Source organism: Lissotriton helveticus, chromosome 1_1, assembly GCF_964261635.1.
Source record: "Lissotriton helveticus chromosome 1_1, aLisHel1.1, whole genome shotgun sequence".
In the NCBI taxonomy this organism is placed as follows: domain Eukaryota; kingdom Metazoa; phylum Chordata; class Amphibia; order Caudata; family Salamandridae; genus Lissotriton; species Lissotriton helveticus.
The window spans coordinates 1,287,693,364-1,287,716,265 of NC_136057.1; the positions used below are offsets into that span (position 1 = coordinate 1,287,693,364).

The 22,902-nt window shown below is 44.8% G+C and overlaps 1 protein-coding gene across 5 annotated transcripts in view; it reads right to left on the minus strand.

The window, feature by feature from the left end:
• Positions 1-22,902, minus strand: part of IQUB (IQ motif and ubiquitin domain containing) — a 431,014-nt gene that overhangs the window by 240,061 nt on the left and 168,051 nt on the right. For all 5 annotated transcript variants that reach the window (XM_078680839.1, XM_078680866.1, XM_078680849.1 and 2 more), the window contains one exon: positions 13,399-14,507. In XM_078680839.1, the coding sequence (XP_078536965.1) occupies positions 13,399-14,503 (1,105 nt within the window). In that variant the 5' untranslated portion in view covers positions 14,504-14,507. The remainder of the gene's footprint in view (positions 1-13,398; positions 14,508-22,902) is intronic.

The following is a 22,902-nucleotide window of genomic DNA, read 5'->3' on the forward strand; positions in this document are numbered from 1 at the left end:
AGCTCACAGTACCAATACCAGACTCTCCGTGCCCAATCCGGAGCCATAAGGATGACTTGGGACAGGTTGTTCTTGATCTTCTTGAGAACTCAGGGCAGGAGTGGTATAGGTGGAAAGGCTTATAGGAGGCTTGTGCTCCACTCAAGACAAAAAGCCCCTCTGAGCGAGAGCCGCCTTGAAAACTCCAGTGTGAAAAATTGCTGCCATTGCGCATTCTCGGCAGAGGTGAACAGATCTCGCCAAGGCTCTCCCACAGTTGAGAGAAACCTTGCGCCACCTCCGGGTACAGATGCCATTCGTGATCCGCTAAGCATCAACGGCTCAGTTTGAGAGCCTGCCAGGTGTTGAACCACCAGGAATATACCCTGATATTACAGCCATGTCCAGAGATACAGGGCCTCTTGACAAAGGGTCCACGGCCCCACCCCACCCTGTTCGTCTCAGTACCACATGGCGGTGGTGTTGTCAGAGAACACCTGCACTAGCCTTTCCGTGATGGAGGGTAGAAAGGCTTTCAATACCAGTCGGATCGCACAGTGCTTCAGCAGGTTGATGTGGAGTGCGGATTCCAACTGAGACCAGAATCATCTGATCTCCACCTCTCCCAGATGGCCACCCAATTCCAGGAGTGACAAATCTGTCACTACTTCTGATTGGGGAAAGGAGAGGGTCTGCCTCTGACCTAATCACAGTTCGTTAGCCATCACTGTCAATCTTGAGCAGTGACCTCAGAGACCGTGACAATGTTGAAAAGGTTCCTGTGATGCTGTGCCCATTGGAACTTCAGGTCCCACAGCACAGCCTGCATATGCCATCAAACATGAGTTACTAACAGGATGCAGGAAGCCATGAGTCCCTACAGCTTCAGTGCCTGTCTCACTGAAATCCAGAATAGAGACTGAAACATCGGTATCATAGCCTGAATATCCTAGACTCACCACTCGGGAGGATAGCCCGACACTGCACTGTGTCCAGAACAGCTCAGATGAAAGGGAGCGTCTGACAGGGAGTCATGTGTGGCTTTAGCATGTTGATAGTGAACCCAAGCGAGTGCAGGAGGTTCCCAGTAACCTGGAGGTGGGAGACGAAGGCCTGGGGCGAGCCCTCCTTCAACAGTCAGTCGTCGAGATAGGGTAAGACTGCCACCCCTGAACTCCGCAAGTGCACTGCACCAACCACCATCCCCTTGGTGAACACCCAAGAGGTGCTGGTAAAGTCTAAAGGAAGCATGGTAAACTGAAAATGCTCTTGGCCTACTGTGAACCGCAGATAGCATCTTTGGGCAGGCAGGACGGGAATGTGGAAATACGCGTCTTGCAAGTCCAATGCTACCATCCAGTCTCCTGGGTCCAGAGCAGACTGAATCTGAGCTAACATGAGAATTTTGAACTTTTCCTTCTTGAGAAGGTAGTTGAGAGGTCGCAGGTCTAGAATAGGATGAAGGCCTCCATCCTTTTTGGGAATGAGAATGTAGCAGGAATAGCAACTACAGCCCACTTCTGGAATTTGTACCCTCTCTATGGCTCTCTTGGCCAAGAGAATTGGGACTTCCTTGCGAAGAAGGGACAGATGATCCCCCTTCATCAAGATCGTGAGATGGACGCATGGAGGAGGGGTTGTTACGAAGGGGAGGGAGTAGCCCCTTCAGATGATTTGAAAAACCCACCTGTCTGATATGATGGATCACCAGTGGGGTAGGTGATGGTGAATTCTGCCTCCAACTGGGTGCACATGCTGGTAAGAGAGCAGATTTGGAGGGTTCGGAGTCTGCAGCTGCCAGGGGTGGTGGCCTGACCACCCCACTGGTTGCCGGTCCCACAAGGTCTGCGGGTACTGCACCCTTGGCTTCGCAGAGGCTAGGGAGCACGTGCGGCTCAGTGGCTGGAAGAGAACTGGCATTGCTGTACACCCCTTCTGTAGCCATGAAAGGAGAGAAAGGTAGATTGGGGGTGATATGAGGCTGCGGAAAGTACTAAGGACCTGGCTGTAGCCAAGCTGTCCTTGAAGAGCTCCAGCGCCAAATTTGCTTTGCCTCTGAATAGGCGGCTCCCATCAAAGGGCATGTCCAAAATATAGGATTGGACAGCCCCAGAAAAAACAGTCGTCCTCAACCAGGCATGGCGCCACAAGGCCACTGTCGATGAAACCACTCTGCCCAGTGAGTCAGTCATGTCAAGTCCACAATGGATAGTGAACTACGCTGCATCTCTCCCATTGGTAACTGCCTGAAAGAGTACGGCCCAGGATTCCTCTGTAACTCCAGGCTTCCTCTGCGACGGTTGGCAGCATCTGTGCAAAAAGATCCCACAGAGGATGGGAGTAACAGCCCAAAAGGCCTGCAGTGTTCATGACCACAATGCCAGGTTGGTGTAAGAAAACATTCTTCCCCAAAATGGATCCTTGGGGCCCAACTGGAACCAGAGCTACCAGAGGAGAACCAGTTTGGACCCCTGCCAATGCCCCAGTAATGAAGGCACACCGTAGGGGTAAGCCTGCACAAATATGAGTTGCATGGTCTCATAAAACTCTTTCAGTTGGGCAGGGGTCACTCCGGCTCCCAGAAAGTCGCGGAGATGCAGAGGTGGCCCAGGCACAGACTCTACCACAGATCCAGGCCTTAAAGGACGACGTTCTCTTGTTGCATCAGCCGACGAACAAGGAGAAGTCGAAGACCACTATGACTTCTTCTTCGTCTTGTGATGGAACTTATCCAAGTTTCCCCATGATTCAGAATGCGACGAGGATCTCAGACTTCGCTACTGCTTCGGGACCTTCCCTTCGACTGGTACCTCTAACGTCGCGGTGTTGCATGCTGAGCCGCCATGAGCTTAAGATATCGCTTACGCAAGGCTTTGGCATTCATAGCACAACAGTCTGAGTACAACTAAGGATCGTGCTCGAGCCACCAATGGCATACAAGTTAGAGGTCCGTCACTGACACCTTTGTGTTGGTTCCTCCCGATGCCCAGCAGCAACACAGCTCCACCAGCCATGGCGTCAGCGCCCCAATATTTATAGGTCAAGTGTCTTTGTTCTTCCCCCTGGCACAGGGCACAGTGCCCGGTCCAAACCAGTTCTGGGGGCACTTAGGAACATACTCAGTGCACAAAACACCCCCATTGTTAGTGTAGGCTCTGGCCCCTGACACATCACAGGGGGTAGGAGCCAGCATTGTACAAGGCAGGCACAGACCTATTCAGGGTCAGGGACTACTCCTCCCACTACTCCAAATGCAGATCAGGCCTATTCAGCCTAGCGCTGTCTCACCCAGCCCCTCTGGAACTTCTAAAATAGTGATAATAAATCTGCGCACACCACCACGCAGCATTTATCACCACTATTCCAAACATACCAAACTTCATCATGCTACTCCTCTCATATCAGGATTTAATTACCACTGACACACATATCAGGGAATCCCGAATGCATTCTTATGAGAGTGCAGCCTTACAGTAGGGAGAAAACAAAATGGCTGTTTGTCACTACCAGGACATGCCACACAGTTAAGGCACATGTCCTACCTTTTACCTACAGTGCATCCTGCCCATAGCGCTATATAGTGCCTACCTTAGGGGTGACTGATATGTAGTAAAAGGGGAGTCACAGATGTGGCAACTACTTAATGTGCCACATCACGGTGGCAGTAAACTGCACGCGCAATTGCAGAGGCCTGAGACAGGTTTGAAAGGCTTCTTTGGTGGGTGGCGCAAGCAGCGCTGCAAGCCCACTAGTAGCATTTAATTCACTGGCCCTGGGTATATGAGATACCACTTTACAAGGGACTGATAGGTAAATTAAATGTGCCAAACAGGTGTAGATAAATCTTACCATATTTACCACAGAGAGCACATGCACTTAATACTAAACACCAGTGATAAAGTGCCCAGAGTCCTAAAACCACCAACATCAGGTCAGAAAAAAATACCAGGAGGAAGGCAAAAAGTTCAAGGATAACCCTGCAAAACGGCCAAGTCCAACAACACACAATTGATGGACGGAATGCAGAAAAAATCAAAACATTCACCCCCAAGAGATCTAGGTTAAATCCATCATTCTTTTGCTCATCATGCCACCGCAGGGTCAAGACTGATTTGCATTTGGCTGGGTCCAAACTGGAATTGTATGGTGAGCAAAAAAACAATGGATTTAGGCCCAGATCTCTGTATTGGGGTGAATGTATGACATTGTTCTGCATTCTGCCCATCAATTGTTCTTTTTGCATTCGTCCACCCGAGTGGGACGGGTATGCCCAGACGTGGGTCCCCTGCTCTCCATGCCACAGGAGTCAAGCTATCCTGGCTGATGAGGGGTCAAACCCCGCAACCAGTCCTAGGATGCTTGTTTCCAGTCCAGGGAGGACCTGGCCTGGCAGTTCGGACTGAACTTTTCCTATTGGGCGCAGGGTCAAGACTGATTTGCATATGGCTGGGTCCAAACTGGAATGGCATGGTGAGCAAAAAACGATGGATTTAGGCCCAGATCTCTGTACTGGGGTGAATGTATGACATTGTTCTGCATACTGTCCATCAATTATTCTTTTTGCATTTGTCACCCCGAGTGGGACGGGTATGCCCAGACGTGGGTCCTGTGCTCTCTATGCCACTGGAGTGAAGCTATCCTGACTGATGAGGGACGAAACCGGTCCTAGGATGCTTGTTTCCAGTCCAGGGATGACCTGACCTGGCAGTTCGGCCTGGACTGTTCCCATTGGGCTCAGGGTCAACACTGATTGGCATATGGCTGGGTCCAAACTGGAATGGCACGGTGAGCAAAAAAACGATGGATTTGGACCCAGATCTCTGTATTGGGGTGAATTCTGCATTCTATCCATCAATTTTTCTTTTTGCAACTTTCTAAAAGTGGCATTTTCTGAATTGTGGCTTAAATTCTGACTTTACCATTAGATAGAATTTTAAATTAAAATTCCCTGGAGACCAAAAATGACATTTCCACTTGCTCCCAAACAAAAATTATCGTGTATTCATTTTAATAAGTTAACCCAATTTTATCATATAGGAGAGGTAGGCCTCACAGTGGTAAAAAACGAATTTAGGAATAATTCACTACCAGTGTATGTAAAACTTAAAAGTACATGTCCAACTTTTAATTACAATGCACCTGAACCTATGGGCTGTCTAGGGCATACATTAGGAGTAACTTATATGCAATAATAGGGAGGTTTTGCATGTCGAGGGGATTTTTTTTGCCAAGTTGAATTGGCACTTTAAAACTGCATTCAGGCTGCAATGGCAGGCCTAAGACATGTTTCAAGGGGCTACTTAAGTGGGTGTCACATTTGGTGCTACAGACCCACTAGTAGTATTTCGTTTACCAGCCCTGAATATATGGTATACCACTTTACTAATGACTGCTAAGCAACCTAAATATGACAATCAGTATATGCCAATCCTACCATGTTTTAGGGAGTGAGCACAAGCACTTTAGCTCTCGTTCGATTGATCTTAAGGCCTACAAAAACAAATAAAGCAAAAACAGTAGGGAAATAGTCAAAATGTTTGGGGGAAGACCACCCTAAAGCTGAAATGGTCTAACACTGGTGCTAGTGGTGCGCTTTGTAGTGGTGTTGTTTGTGGTAGTGTAGTATTGGTGTGGGTGGTGAAACTGGTAGTAGTATTGGTATTATAGAGGTAGGTTGAGTAGTAGTGTTGAAGGGGTATTGTGAAGTTATTGGTGGCAGTATTGGAACTCCTGGTATTGGTTCTGGTATTAAAGATATTGGTGATGGTGAACTCGTAATGGCAGAGGTGTTATTTGTAGTGTTGGTAGTACAGGAAGATGTGGTTTGATGCTGGTGGTGGTATTTACAGTAATGGCCAAGTAATATTATTGGTGGTGGTGGTGATATTTGTATTGGGAATGGTGGTATTAGTGCTAGTGGCTATTGTATTGGTGAAGGTGGCATTGGTGGTAGACCTGGTGTGCTATTAGTGGTGATGTTGGATTGGTGTTGTCTTGGTGGTGGTGATATTGGTGGCATTAGTGGTGTTATTAGTGAGGTTGCGATATTCATGGCGGTATTGGGGTGCTGATATTGATGATGGTTATATTAAGTTATATTGATGGTGGCGGTATTAATGGCAGTACTGGCAGTAGTGGTATTGTTATCAATTTGAGTGATACTGGCCATGCTGGTGGTGTTGATATTTTTGGTGTGGTAGTGGTGGTTGTCATTTACTGGTAGTATTGATTGTGTTGGCATTAGTGCTTGTGAAATGGTATTGGTGGTGGTGGTGTTCAGATGTGGTGTTGATATTGCAGCAGTGGCATTGGTATTTGTGGTATTGGTGGTGGTGGGGGTACTGGTGGTGGGGGTACTGGTAGTGGTGGTATTGGTGGTGATGGCATGTGTGGTAATTGATATTGTTGGTGGTGTGGTATTGGTGATATAGGAGAATGGTTCTGATCACGTGCCCCTATATTAACATGTGGACATCTAGCAAGCACCTGTGAAGCTTTTCGTTTATCTTATCTGGACAGCATGACACTAAGATGACCATATGATGTGATAAATACAAATTAATTATCAGGTCATATTAGGATCAGGCTCTACTTAAAATAAAATATTGCTCTCTGTATAAAATCCTTGTAGGAGATAAAGAACAGGCAAAACGTGATTGTATAGTGTGCTTTTAAGATGCAAAATATCTCCTCCGGCATTGCCAGACAAGGAGGTAGAATGAAACATCAAACACCCAATAGAATGACAGTGAGAAAAATACTACTCTGGACTGGTCTGATACGTGGTAGCAATTGTTCAAGCCAACGCTGAAACAGACTGGTCAAAATAACCCATTGGTCGAAAGGTGCGGACCCAGAGCCCATTGTACGTATACTTTAAGCAATGGGTCGTTCAGATTGCTGTACAGCTAGTCAAGACCTAAAATGGATTGTCTAGAAACCTAGTAGATTTGAGAAACATTCTTTTGACAAATGTCCCTCAAGTAAAATCCACGGATGGATCGGGGGAGGCAATAAAGAACAAGACCCAGCCCTTAATAGGAGAGAAACTGAGGAAAAGAATGATCCTTTTCTCTAAGAATGGTCTGTATAAATGAGTAGTTATTTCATTATAGGCAGTGTTCTGGCTAACTTTCCCGAAACATTGAGAAGAAATTCTGAGCTAATCAGAACTCTAGCAAGATTTAATGTTTTCTAAATTGTGACTCTTTTGTAATACCCTATGTTGAAGGGCATAATCTCTCTCCTCTTTTCCTTGTTCTGCATTTTGTGACCGCGGTTATGCAATGTCGGATACCTTAGTGAATGACGTGAAGTGAGGAGGACAAAAATGTACTCTTTATTGTATAGATCCAAAGAATTTGTTGTTTATGTACAACTTATTTTTAGTGTTTCCGGTTCTAGTCACATTAAACAGTGCAGGACCCTGCAACTATCAAACTTTTGGACTGAATGGAATTATTAGAATGTTATTGGTTAAATAGCAAGCTGTATACTAGATCCCAAGACCAGTTGTTACATAGAAATTAATATTAGCACTTTTTTCCAAGACTGATGTTTTTATATGAATTGCATTCCTTTACCAAATTGTTTGTCTATTCATTAATATGTAATGTCATATTTTATCTTTGGTTTCCAAAGGCCAGTTAAACAAATGCACTGTAATAAAGACTAAAATGGTGGTGTCCTTAGGTTGCCTGAGGGTGCTGCGCGATATGGGAGAACACAGGATCTTCAGACAAAAGAAACTGGTGTGAATGGATGGTTTAGAAAATAAAATGTCATTTTAGTTCAAAATTAACAATAGATTTTTTTTTTGTCTGAGGACTATACATATTTAAACTGGTATATGAAGCTTTAAAAGATCTAATAGTGAAGAACCTCTCTTTCCGGGGTATGCCCATTCACCGCCACACCAGAATCATGGAAGAGTATGAACAATCTCTAGGGACCGGCGGGCGATAAAGATAGCTCTTGAGACCTAATGAATCATAACTAATTAAAGATCGAGGGCTAGACTTTTATGTCTGTGAAGAAGGGCTAGAGCAATTGTAAGTGGAGTACAAGCAGAAAAATAGACATTATTACATTAGTCTCTGTTACTCTACGGGAACCACAGAGCAGATATGTTTTAATTCAGAGAGATGGTTATGGTTGTTTAAAGGAGTTCCAAGTGCATCAGGATGTCTTCTGCAGAATTATCTTCACATATAGATCCGATCACAAACCTTAGGGGGCTTTCATGACAATGAAGGGTGCAGATATGGCTATAGCCCATATTGGAGGAGAGTTGTTTGAATTACTGGACTTCCAATTCATGGTAGACCATGTACCTGGGAAGCAAAATGTAACTGCGGACTGCCACTTCCGCCCTTGATTCTGAAAGAGAATTAGGTTGTTGAGTGTTGGACCTGGTATCTTTGGAGTGGCTCCCCTGACTTTTTGCCTCTGCCTCCTGTATTTTTTGACACTGTGCTGGATTTCATTTTTGCTGGTTTAGATGCTTTGGGCACTTTGTCAGGGTTGATCAGTGTCAAAGTGCAAGTGCTCCCTGGTTAAATTGTTATTGTGATTTATCCATGATTGGCATATTTGTTTTACCAGTGGGTCCCTAGTTAAGTGCACTGAGTGTGCCAGGGCTGGTGATTCAAATGCTACTAGTGGGCCTGCAGCACTGATTGTGCCACCCACACGAGTAGCCCTAAAATGGTGTCTCAGGCCTGCTACTGCAGTGCCTGTGTACAGTTGCTAACTGCCATGCTGACCTGACTGGCCAGGCCTAAACCTTCCCTTTCTGTACACATTGGACACCCCCTATGGAAGGCCCAAGGTACCCCCCTGGGCAGGGTACAATGTATGTGAAAGGTAGCGCATGTACTAGTGTGGGTGACATGCTCTGATAGTGAAATACTGCCAATTTCGTTTTTCAGTATTGAAAGGCTATCTTGCCCCCATAGGCTAGAATGGGGAATGATGTGTATAATATTTACCTGCATACCTTCCCATAGTAGCAAGATGTAAAATGAAAGTCAGGTATCCCTGAACTCAGAATTTAATAATCCATATTTTACGAAGGATGTTTTTTAAATCCTGTTTTTAAAAACAGCACTTTTAGAAAGTGGCTGTTTTCTTGTCTGAACTTTCTGTGTGCCTTGGCCTGTTTGTGAATTTACTGTCTGGTTTGTGAGTGACTGGGGTGGCTCCAGGAGGCTGGGTGAGTCAGCACTAGGCTGAATAGCTTCATCTGCATCTTGTGGTGGGAGGGGATAGCACCTGGGCCTGAATAGGACTGTGCCTGCCTTCCACAATCCTGGCTCCACCTCCTGCTGGGCGGCTGACGACCCTGCCCCTCTCTCTCAAAGGAAAGGAGCCCTGTAAACAGAATGCTCCAGGACTGACTAGAACTGGTTTGGACTAGTCAAAGGCCTCTCTGCCTTCAGAGAACAAGAAGAATATTGGTATAAAAAGGGACACCCAGACCCCTGAACTTTAGATCATCCTGGAATCAAGAAGGAACCTCGGCCACGGAGAAAAGCTGGAAGACTGAAGAGGAAGGACTGCCCTGCTGTGTTGTTTGTAGGCTGACCTGCAGTTGCTATTCTGCCAAGGAGAGGGGAAGAACTTTGCTGTTGCTGTGTCCCCTGCCTGAAGAGATCTCCAAGGGCCTGAGAAGAGCTGGTCTCATGTTAAGTCAGGAACAAAAGGACTTCACCCCCAGCTTTTCCCCCGAACTCTGCTGTGTGAGTTCTGACCTGCCTAGAGTGCTTAATCCATTTGTAGGGCCTCTGGAGGTTGTTGCCTGCTGTTTAGGAAGGGAAGCTGAAAAAGAAGAAAAGAAGATCTACAATTTTGCATGCATCATTTGCTTGCGGAGCACATCGTCGACAGTGAAAGAGAATTCCCGCTGCTGGGAAGATTGTCGCAGTGCCTGTTGCCGCTGCAAGAACTGACGCATTGTTCGCTTGCGGAGCACATCGCCCTGGTGCAGGAACATTCCTGTTGCTGCGAATATCGTCGCAGAGCCTGTCGTCACTGTGAGAACCGTCGCACCACTTGCTTGAGGACCGCATCCCGTTGCTGCGAACATCGTCGCAGAGTCAACGCATCGAGGGGTCGCCAAAGAAGATCAACTCTGCGCTGCGCATCACCGCCGCACCGAAGATCGTCGCCGTCCCGAGGATTATCGCATCATGCCTGTGCGAGACGCTTCCTACCGGAGAACCTGCAATTCAGAATCCATACAAGGTATCGCATCGCACCCCATACAGATCGGATTCGACGCAACCCGCCCGCTGCATGCAGCGGGGTTGTCGCATCGCCTCCCCAGGGTCTCAGGAGTGACGCATCACTTGTTTTCTGACGCTGCAGCTGCCGCTTGGAACTTTTGTCGCATCTACAGGTACTTTGGGCTAAAAGTGACGCAGCTGTGGATTATTTTGGTGCGAACCTTTGAACTCTTTTTAAATACTTATTTTGGAACAGTGTATGTTAGATTTTTGTTGTGTTGGTCTTGTGTAGTTTAGATAAAGATACTTTATTTTCTAAACTGGTATGGCGTCCATTTGTGGTGTTTTCACTGTGTTACTGTGAGTGTTGGTACAAATACTTTACACATTGCCTTTGATAAGCCTGTCTGCTCGTGCAAAGCTACCAAGGGGGTGAGCAGGGGTTATCCAAAGAGTGTATCCCCCTTACCCTGACTAGAAGCAAGGGTCCCTATTTGGACATTGGTATCCACCTCTGCCAACTAGAGACCCCCAGATCGAACATTGAGTATTAGGTAAAGAGCATGTGGCAGCGGTACAGACAGCAAAGAGTAAAGAGTCATTGAGCAGCCAGAGAGTTTGAGGGGATCAGGAGTTAAGCCAGATAGAAAGGCTAAGAAAGCAAAGTATGATATGATAAATATAAGGATTAGTTGGTCAGGGGAACATGGAGTTCTCAGCAACAGAACTGTGACAAAAGTGCATCGTGGTTGGAGCCTGACTAAAGGGATGTTTTTGTGATCAGTAACTTAAAACATATAGTGTGCCATTTGAAGGCAGCCCTGCTCCAATAAGGACATGGGATATTCCAATCCCAGCCAATTTTGAGACTCTTTGAGGAGTCGGAAGTGATGCTCTCTTGTAGTATATTGACACCAGCTGCAAATGTCACCCCCCTGGAAAAAGGAAAAGAGAGGAAGAAAAATGAAATCCTTCCCAATAATGTTGGGAAGTGCACAGGGATCAACCTCTAGATTCTCAAAACGTTGTGTTCATAAAGAGGCTCTTGTTATGGGGCCCTCGATGGAGTCTTACACCCAGACCAAAACTTTGTAAAGGTATTCGAGGTGCTGGGGTTCATTTCAATTCCAGTGACATTTTGGGGTTCACAATCTGGGAGAGAAATGAATATCTCAAGAGAACAGAAAATGCTAGAAGACCTTCTTCTCTACACTCAGGCTTCCAGGGAGTCAGGTAAATGGACATAAGGACGCCTTGGCAATCTCCACTAAAAACCTAGGAAATCCATTAAGGGTAAGGGGCCATGTCAGTTTGAGATGGGCAGAGTCTCAAGGGTTTGACCTAAATATTAGCTGTTTGAACCTTACTTTGCTAATCAATACATTGTATGGATTTCTCCTCTTTGTGATGTGGAACGCTGTATCTTTCATATCAAGGCACAAAACCAATCTACCTCTTTAGTTACAGGTGTCCTGGGAATCTAAGTAAGCATCACACATCTTTCTTTTACAAGAAAGGTTTTTAGAACTCTCAATCCCAGAAGGAGTATCAATATCCCATTTTCCTTGTCTCCCAGAGAAACATCTTTCCTTATTCCTTTGGCCAAGAGGTTTCTACCATTTGCTGCAAATGGTGATGAAGATAGAATCTGTCAATTAATTTGAGCTATGAATCACGCAGCATAGAAATGAAAGTCAAGCAAACAGAGAGTATTCCTTATTACACTATTTGCGAAGATTTCTGAGCTGGAAAGTTTACCAAACCCCAAGAGCAGGGAGAAGAAAGTGAAACATTTACCGTTTCCCATTTTTCCGGATCCTCGGCCTGCTGAAATCTTACCTGTGCATACAGACTTGTTGTACAATGGCCCAAATAAGGCCAATAGCAGTTGTCTTTGGGAATACACAAGTCACCACCTTGAGATACAGAATATGACTTTAAATTAAGGTTGTTTGGTCTGAGGTCTAGGTTTTACGTTGATATGTCCACTAGAAGCTGAGGAGGAAGCATCACGGGCAACAAGATCTTAAAGGACTCACTGGGATATTCAAAATAATGTATTCAGTATCATACAAAAAACAACGTGGTGTCCAAAGAAAAGCAGTAGCATATTGTCTGACAGATATGAAGACACACCCCTACCAACCTCAATCATGAATACCTTCTCAGCTAGAACTTACAATGCAGGAACAAGACTGCCTTACATATTAAACTGAAGAACACATGGTGCTGATCATGGCTGAAATGGGCTGAACATGCAAAACCATTTAGACAGCAAAAAAGAAATGGATGAAAAGCTTCAATCAAACTTTATTATTCAGGTAAGTATTCATCCCATCAATCCTATCATTTTTTAGCGTATCTGTACCTTTAGAGAAAGAGGGATCAATCATATGCCAATCAGGCTTAGCTCTCGTGCAAAACAGACAAAGCAATCCATCCTGATAGGCTATTACTACTATGAATAGGAACACAAGCTATCCAATACCTTTTTGGCTTTAAAGGGTCTCAACAGTGAAGTGCAGCTTTAGCCCTATATCAGAGTGAGCTTGAGACTAATGTCTTGTAATACATGCAATTACCACCTAGGAAAACGTATTTAACAGCAAACAAGCAATGAAGCATTGTCAAGGTCTTACAAAAGTGCAAATCTAGAACATCCTGTGTGCATCCTTCAGCTCAGGCTCACATCACATGGTCATATGATCCATTGAAGTTGCCCACTCAGGCATGCAGTGTTTAGCCACCTCAATGCTTCCACCATCATGTCCTATCATTCAGCACCATCCCTAAAGCAAATATAAAAATATGTATGTGTGCATATTCATATATTCAGTTCTGCCTATGTTGGGTGTCACACAGTGTGGCGCTGAAAAACTCAAAATGTTATGACAGTTGTGCGAAAAAGAACACATGAAGATCTATTTGCCTCGAAAAGCAACAGGAAGAAACATTTGAGAACTCATGTTGGTGATAATTGCATCAGCACAATTATTAAAGTGGAGTGAATTTTTAATTCAATGTGTAAAAATAAGTAAAAGGTATATGCTTGTCAATTCTATGCGCTCCAGCACTACTAAGCATGTTCAAGGGTGTTCACAAGTGATGTGGCTCACCCTCCTCAAAATGAGCAAACTCTTTAAACAGGAAGTAATGCTCACTAAAAAGAGAAAGCTAAGGAAAATGCAAATACCTGTTGCAGTGGCATTGTTCATGTCATCTGAAGGCAAGGTCTTCTGAAAAGACAACTTTGCCTTCGTTCGCCTTCTCTCATCCGGTGAAGAGTGTGCAATCATATCACCAGCAAGATCTTGCTCTTCAAATGCAAATGTTTGTTGTTGTTTATCTAGGACCTGCCCCTGTTCTGGAATAGGCGTTTCTCGGTCATCACGATGCTGCTCTATGGTCACTTCCAGTTCATGGCCTGCAACCTGCTCTTCAGTCACTGTGTCTTGGTCACCACTTAGTTTCTCCTGTTGCTCAGGGATTTCTTCTTGGCTTGTACTTGGTTTCTCAATTTCTCCTGAGGTCGGTTCCTGATCATCAGATTGAATAGGTTCAGCTGCAACAAGAGATTCCTGGGGCATATCTGGTTCTTCCTGTTGCTCCAGAGATTCTTCTTGTCCTGCACTTGGTTGCTCCAGAGATTCTTCTTGTCCTGCACTTGGTTGCTCCAGAGATTCTTCTTGTCCTGCACTAGGTTGCTCCAGAGATTCTTCTTGTCCTGCACTTGGTTGCTCCAGAGATTCTTCTTGTCCTGCACTAGGTTGCTCCAGAGATTCTTCTTGTCCTGCACTTGGTTGCTCCAGAGATTCTTCTTGTCCTGCACTAGGTTGCTCCAGAGATTCTTCTTGTCCTGCACTAGGTTGCTCCAGAGATTCTCCTTGTCCTGCACTTGGTTGCTCCAGAGATTCTTCTTCTCCTGCACTAGGTTGCTCCAGAGAGTCTTCTTGTCCTGCACTAGGTTGCACCAGAGATTCTTCTTGTCCTGCACTTGGTTGCTCCATTTCTTCTTGGGTTGGTTCCTGATCGTCATGTGTTAATCCACCCTCTGTAAAACTAGGTTCATGTTGTGAGCTTGGTTCTTCTTGATGCTCGGATGCATCATTTGGATGTATGTGTTGCTGTTCCTGTTCTGGCTCCTCATCAATACTTGGTTCTTGTGCAACTTCTGCCTGGACTTCTGTTGTCTCGTTAACAATTGTGTCAGATGTTTCAGCCACTAATGTAGGCACTTCCTCCACGGCCTCTTTGTCCATTTTTGTGTTACTTGAAGATGGTGTTCCTGGATTCTCCATTCACCTTAAATGAATAACAAATAAACAACTGTAAGCAAATAGACCACACTGCCCACCACAATGCACTGTTACAGAATTTTGCTTAATGCATGATACATGCGGAGCTAAATAATTTCGGGCCATTTATTTAATGTTAAATATGTATAACTGTGATTTTTTTTTTACTGCGATTCTTACCGAATTGCAATTAGGAAGTTGTAATTCCTAATGTAAGAAAACGCACACATTTTAGATAGCGATTCCTAATGGTGGAGTCAAGGGCTCAAAAGTGGCAGGAATCATCTCACAAATACTTCACACCAAGCATGGGCGCAACCATTGAGGGTGCATAGAAGGAGCCAGAAACGGCCAGTGATAGTCTCCCGGAAAACTTTGAGTATCGGCTATATCCTATCTAGATTCTTATTTTGCCACAATCTTCAGCTTCAACTTTCTATTTGTATTTGTATTTAGATCAAGTCTCCTTTGGAAATTTTTTAAAGGCAGTTCTTGACATAATTTATGCCCCCTGTGGCATGCAGGCATTTTCCCAGGAATGACCAGTTGTATCCTGATGATGATCCCCCTATTCTGTTATGGGATTGAAATGTTGTCAACTTGAGTACCTTGACTCCACCTGTTTACTTAACTCATTTTGATATGAGGAAAGGTACTATGTATTTGTGGCTCAACTATTGTTTGTACCTAAGCCACATGATGTGCAATGCCGAAGTTCTGAAGTTCTATTGACTTCCTTTTTCGTTGTAACTAGTCCTACTTCTGCCTTTTTTACCTAATTTTTGATTTAATAAACTCATGTGTGTTAAATATGAAATTCAAAAACATAGATATTGTATCTGTGTGTAGTATTGCTTTATATGACCTATTTTTAAAGGGACCATTGTTCCTTTATTATTTTAACATATGTAAAAGCATTTTTGCAGGTGCAGTTTCCAACCGCAAAAATGCTTTGAACATATGGCCATTAGATTCTGAAGTCAATTGTTAAAATCTTTGATATGATTGATTCTCTCCAATGTGTAAAACTACTACAAGCCATAACGAAGCAGGAAACTTCTAATTAGTGAGAATATAAAGAAGTGTTTTAGTTTTATTTGTAAAGGTATTTCATAAAAACACTTAGTTTGTCTAAATATGCCGTGAGAATGCTATGCAACAAAACAAAACTAATGAGTATTAGGAAAGGGGAGCCTTCTTACATTTACACTAACTACACAAACAGCTTAGGTACAATGGCATTGCTGCCAGCACGACATAGTCAAATTGTAAACTGTAGGTAGTCATCACAAGCACTGATTGTGTGAACGCCATGTCTTCAGTTTGTGCACTCCCAATGCACACTTCAGGAGTTCCAAAGGTGGATAAAAGGGCTTCCGAAACACATGGTTAAGAGTTACCCAGCAAGACACACTCAATGTATACTTTCAAGGTCTTAGGCGAACTGCAGGTCAGCTGCACCAGGTGGCGATATGCAGAACACTGATAAGGTTGTCACTGCTTTGCTGAAATCACATAGCATGGCATGCCTTCGTAGAATCCCAATCAGACCAGATGAAGAACAAAAGGGTGTCCAGGTCTCAGGGGTGATAAACCACCTTGGCAGTCATCAAGACCCCAAGTAGAGATTATCAGTGCCGGACTGGGATCGCAAACCATCCCTGGCAATTATGTCTGACCGGTTGGGGGAGGAGGGGGTGAGGGGGTGGGATATGCGGGGAGGGGTTGGGGTGGGGGAAGAGGCTGGCGGGAGCACTGCTGCTGGCCTTTTTACAAGGGGCCGATTTTGCTGCAAAACCAACAAAAACAGCCCCCACCCTTCCGGACCACGGAGAAACTCCCGGTGCCCGCTATGGCCAGTCCAGCCCTGAAGGTTATAAATATATCACAGCCTGGATGGTGGAGCAGAATCTAGGGCAAGCCAGGGTGCAACAACGTTTTACTTCAACAATATTGTCAGGATGGGAGTTATTAATTTGGCACGGTGGTACACTCACCAACTTAATAAACACACTGTGGTTATGTCTTAACACAGTTCACAGTGAAACTTAGTTCACCCCTGAGCTGTGACAAAGAGAAATAATGAGCCAAAAGACACCAAAACAATCAAAATAGGAAATCGGAAACCAGAGATATAATTTTGTCATTTTTAAGGCAAAAAGCACCAATGGGAACATTTTGTTTGTTGTTGTCCTGGACCTAGGCACAATTTCAGGCCAACTGTGACTGCACCGGGACACCGTGAAAAGCATTTGGAGGACAAAGTCTTCTTGAGGGGCAAGGTCCAAAGCTGAAGCTGGCAAGGATCTCTAGAAGTCGGATAAATCATCATCAAGCTTCTAGGAAAACTGATGGTATTGATGCCAAAAGCTCAGCGGGGGACAAGGTTGGATTTCTTAGATGTCGAGGCTGTTTTACAGCCTGGATTGATTTGCCATCTTGCACTAGTTTAAGGTTTTATATCTACACTGAGTCACTTTTTGGTTGTTAAAATCCACCAGCGAGGCAAGGCTGGAACCTTTAGCTCCACAAGATTTAATACATTTACTGCAAAATCTCACTGACCCAGTTTTCTGCACGGCAAAAAGGTTGGAGTGTAACGAACCGTGTGTTCTTACCCGCTAAGGGTGCGCCATCCCTGGGATGCCTTGGCACCTTATCCTGGTCCCTTAATAATTCCACTTTTATCCAACTGCTGGGAGAGTTCATCTGGGCCATCCTACAGCTCTCAGATCTCAGGACGGGCTTATAGGTACCAGCTCTCTAGCCAGCCAGGTCTCCTGTAGTGTTCAGTTCTCAGTGGTCAGCATAGCCGTCTTGGAGTAAGGAATCCTTCTGCATTTTGTGTCATGAGAGCACGCAAACAGGAGATTAACCACTTGACCCTTGGAGAGCAGCCCCAGCCCATGGGTATCAGTGATAGCCAGGAGTCCATGTGTCTTTGTCTTCCAGTAGGCAGGTAGGATATTCTTCTTGAAAGAGGCTTTCTTCAGAGGAGGTGGTGAGATGCCATTGTTATGAAAACAGTTTATGCCTCTCCCCCAGATGGATTACACCTCATGACTACTTCTTGACAAAAGTCCTGCCTTCCTGATCCTATATGCCAAGCGAATATCTTTCTAGAGCTGGGTCATAAACTGCCAGCTATGAATATGTATTTAAACTCTGGATTAGGGCTAGGGACAAAATTATTATAAAGTAATTCTCTCTCAGACAGCACAAGGCACGTTTCCTACTTTTCCAAAAACTTCTCAAAAATCTAATTTCACAGCAATTTTTTTTTTGTAGTGTACTTGAGCCATACTACTAATATGCTCCAACTGCATGACCCAACACTCCCCTTAGCACTTGAATTTCACAGGGTGAAGTAAACATAAGCATAAGATCCTATGCAAAAAAACTAGGATATGCAGCGAAAAGCAGATGTCTCAAGCACCTTCATAGCAAGAGATCAAACCCCAAATATACTTCCTAAACCCTAAGCACTATAAATACAGTTCACTTGGGCCTATCGCCAATGTTATTCTATGGAAGCTCTGTGGTGCAACTGGGCCAAAGCAGACAATTCTCGATGGATGTTTCCACATCACAATATGGTAGCTGAACAAGGGTTTTCAGAGACACATTTCAAAGACAGACGTTCCCAGTGCTACACTTCAAAGTCAAATCAACAGAACCGTGTTTGGTTAGGAGAACTAGTTTCAGTAACTGGTGCTATCTGTGAGGTTTAGACACAGCCACTAAGAAACCTCACTCATGCTCTAGACAACCTGCAGATTCATATCCCAACTAACCAAGTGCCTGGTTTACACCGTTTTTTACCAGTCTCAACCCATCTAATTCACTAAATCAAAGAGTTTGAAACCAGTAAAAAGCTTTTTGAAATGTACTACACCCTTTTAACAATTTAGAAAACCTTTTCCAAATCGCTAAATAGGATTAGAAATGGTGTCCTTATTACTATTTAGGAGGGGCGTATTTTGGGTGACCCTTCCAAATAACAATGCTGACCCCGATGTATCAATCATTGCAACAGTAACTCTGGTCACAAATCATTCAACTGTTACTGACTCCCAAGTTGGAGTGGAAACTGATTCGCCAAAAGGAAGGGATCTTTTGGTTGCTTCAGGGAGAGAAGGCAACAGTTCAAGTGATCATGCCTGCTCTTACTGAAGTTTTCCAAAACAGGAAGCTTTTTTTAAAGCAAGCCCTGGTTCCCTTAAAACTCTCTGATTATTTAAAAAAAAAAAAAAGGTTTTCAATTTTGGAAAGTAATCCCAGTGACGGTGGTCTGCTGTGACTCACAGGTCCTCACACTTGTGATTGTTTGTATCTAAACACACTGGGTCGCAAATTGTGACCTGCCCATTGTATATTAAACAGGCAACATGCTCCAAGACCCCCTGCAATGCGGTATTTTGTGAGCCAACCTAATAGTATACAGTTAAGTTTGCAAATTCAGAGTGCATTCGCAAAAACGTTGGTGGGCAATGTGCGGCCACTTTTTGGAATATAATCCTTGTACATCATCCCTAAACAGCCCACCCGAAAGGGCACAAAACAAAATAATCTACTTTGGATGTTTTAATGAAAAAACAAAAAGTTATTGGATGGCAGTCAAAACCAAAGCGACCTTTTGCTGGACCTTGTTGTTACGCCGCCCGGCCTCCGCGATGTGGGCTGAAGGGCTGTGTACTACTTTAACAACGCATAGTGCCTCGTACTGTGGAGGATATGATGGTTGACTTATCCCGATGTTTTGTCAATAATTCTGCAATAAAAACATATTAAAAAAAAAAAATGGCAGTCAAAACCAACAGCGGCAGTCCACCAAATCTTTGGTACCTTCAGTTGAACCACCATGAAAGTGAGTCCTCTGAGAGTACATATATCACTGCTGGGCCAGTGGTGAGTTCTAAATCTGAATCAAGCCCTACGTTGGAAATGAGGTCTTAATGGGGGATGAAATTCCAATATTTCTGGAACCGTTTGGTCTAGAATTCCAACTGTCCTGGAATCAGAGCAGACTCTTCTGCACGACCAGTAGTTGAGGTCAAGGAAACCTTAAGACCCTGAGAGCAAAGGGAACAATGTAGGCTCAGTAACAAAATATGCTCACTGCTGTTGTGGACATCCCTTGGGCCCAGATGATTTGTGTTGTAGACCTTGCTTTCTGGTCAGCTGACTGGGAGTGACCTTGTGTCTCAAAGGCAGATGCATTATTTTGAGCTGTCCCGTACAGATCCTTTGTGGCAGCTGAGCTCTGCACTTCACTTCGGGTCCATAATGTGGCCTTGCAGTCACAGTCCAAAGGCTCACACGGACAAGTAGGTCTTCCTCTCCACACATTATGGGACACCTTCTTGCACATAAACAATCCTTCCCTGCAACGCAGGCCCCCTTGCACTATGGTGCAAGGGGGGGCTGCGTTGGTGCTAGGCAGCTAAATTTAGTGCGTGCGCTAGGGAAAACACAGGGGTACGCCTTATTCTTATCAATATGGTGTATCCCTTGCATTTTGAAAATGTCAGAGCATGCGCCAAATTTGGCGGAGCTCGGTGCTCCGACATTTTCTAGAAAATATGCCCCAAAGGTTTTTGCCATTTCTACACCAAAGTCTTTAACCATAGAATTAGCACGTTGCCATCTACTCTGAGCTGTAAAATTACAAAAGTATTTTACCACTCCAGGAACAGTATTACAGCTTTGAATTGGTAAAATACCATCCAAGCCAACTTGGGATGAATAAAAACGACCTCTGACACGTCTTTTACTATCATTATAGCTCTTCCAAGAGGTTTAGCTGTGTCCAAACACAAGGGAGCACCCAGTCAAAACAAAACCCTTTCAGGCATAGAGTGCTGCTTAAATTATGCAAAAAAGAAGCAGAGAACTCTGGGTAGTTCTCAAGTGTAGATTGAGAGCTAAAGAAATTCTCAACCAAGGACATCTCGAATCCTAAAAACATGCCTACTACAATCAGGCCTATCCTCTCAACTGCCAATAAGTCTGTCTTTCAGGACTGCATCTTTTCACTGCACCCCAACCTCAATGATTTTCCTCTCTCCCCACTCTGCATCCTGTCACTCATACCTCACCTCAGCTGAAGAGTGTGCCTCTTACTTCTCCTCTAAGATCTCAGGTTTGGGAACTAACCTTGCTACTCTCCTCTCATGCCATCACCTTCTTTATACACTTCTCCTGAACCTCACTGATACGCTATTTGCTCTCTCTTGCACATCAAATCCACCAAGTCTTCATGAACAGCATCTGACACTTTTGCTCTCACTCTCCAACTCATCAAACCATCAGCCATGTTCTCTCATGCCCTACTTTGCATGATTTCTCACTTTAATCATTCTTTTAACAAAGACACCTTCCCACCATGCTTCAATTCTGGAGTTGTCTTACTCTGACTTAAAACCCTATCGCTGACTCTTAAGACCCAGCTAACTACCACCCTCGCTTCTCCTATTGTTCTAAGAAATCCTGAAGTGACAAGTTTTCTGTTGTCTCAGATCTTTCTTACTACTTTGACTCCATATAATCTGGTTTCAGCGTTCTGCACTGCACACTCCTTCCCCGATGTGATGAACTTCATCTCATTACCCTTTCTTCTATTTTAAAACTTCCAGGGCTCGCTACAGCCTTTGAATTTTTGGATCATTGTGTTTTACTCTCCACCCGAACCAACCCTACGATCACAGATTACTTACTCACATGTTAATTCTCAGACTGTGCGGGTCTGTGCTGTTCATCCCCTCACCTCTGCCAGTGGTAGGGTGTCCACCTTCCTCCATGTAATTAGGGACAAAGTTTCCAATCCTGGGGTTCTCAGTGTCAGCCTGATGCATTCTGGGTTTTGTAGTTTTGATTTGCTTCCATTGATCTAATCAGACTGACACACCAGATATGAATGATTTGCAGGTCAAATTATTCAGGACGAGAAGCAGTGCCCATGATAACATAGAGTGAGATGGTTGCTACTTGGATGCAGGGGAGGGAAGAACACAATAGATTCATTGCTGGGAAGAGACATTTGACAAACGTTTGACTTCAAGGTCCACCTGCCTCCTTACCCTCTTGGATCTATAAATAGGACACTACTAAAGAAATCTGAACATACAGACCAAATGGGCTGGTATGTATGGCATGTATGAGTATGATGAATGGAAGTTTCAAAATTGAATGTACACAAATAGGATACTAACAGGATCCTTGTGAGGTCCTGACAAGCCAACTAGCCCGGTGAGGTATTAATGTGTTGACTGAAACATGTTGACCCAGTTAGAGCATACTAATTTCCTTAGTGCATCCTGACCTGTTTTAACTCCGTCAGGGTGCCCTTTGAAACACCATAGACTATTTTAAATCCAGGATTCCATCCAAAAACCCAAGAGCTCCTTTAACTATCAAAGTTGAGCCTCTCCAGATACACTAAGGGGCCGATTCCGATTCGGGAAAAACTGCTCCGAATAGCCGTTCAGAGCGTTTTTCCAGTACGAATCATACCCTGCAATGTCCCCCGTACGTACGACGAAGTACGATTCGTACCAGGAGCCATACTCTGTACGAGTCGTACAGAGACCGTACGACTCTAATCTCCGTACGATTCTCCCTCGGAACCCGCTGTACGCGACATCTGTACGGTTCGCGGCTGGTTTTTTACGACCCAGCAAGTACAATACATGTCGGATACGCACCGTAAGACCCTTTTTCTACGGGAGATGAAAACAGCCGTAAAAGCAGAGTTTGCGCAGAAACAGGTACGGAACGCCCCCCCCCCGGGTACGGTGCGTACCCCCCATGATCGCAGGGGTACGCACCGTACCCCTGCGATCATGGGGTGTATGAGCCGTACCCCATGTACGATGGGTGTACGAGCCGTACCCCATGTACAATGGGTGTACGAGCCGTACCCCATGTACACCCATAGTACATGGGGTACGGCTCGTACACCCATCGTACATGGGGTACGGCTCGTACACCCATCGTACATGGGGTACGGCTCATTCACCCATCGTACATGGGGTACGGCTCATACACCCCATGATCGCAGGGGTACGGTGCGTACCCCTGCGATCATGGGGGGTACGGACTGTACGGTGTGTTTGTGTGCTTTTCCGTACGACTCGCCCTTACCTGACGTGGACCGTACGAATCGCGTCCTCATACCCCGGTCCGGATCGTACTCGTCGGGTCATACGGCATGTGTACGAGTCGTACGGCATGTGTACGAGTCAGACGGTTCACCGTTTCAGCCTTGCAATTAGTACGGATCGCGACGATTCGGACGGATTCACGGAATACGGATCGTACTACGCGACTCGGACGGACGGGTACGATTCGTACAAAGAGGGCTCCGGATACAAATCGTACGGACGTTTTTTTTCCCGAATTGG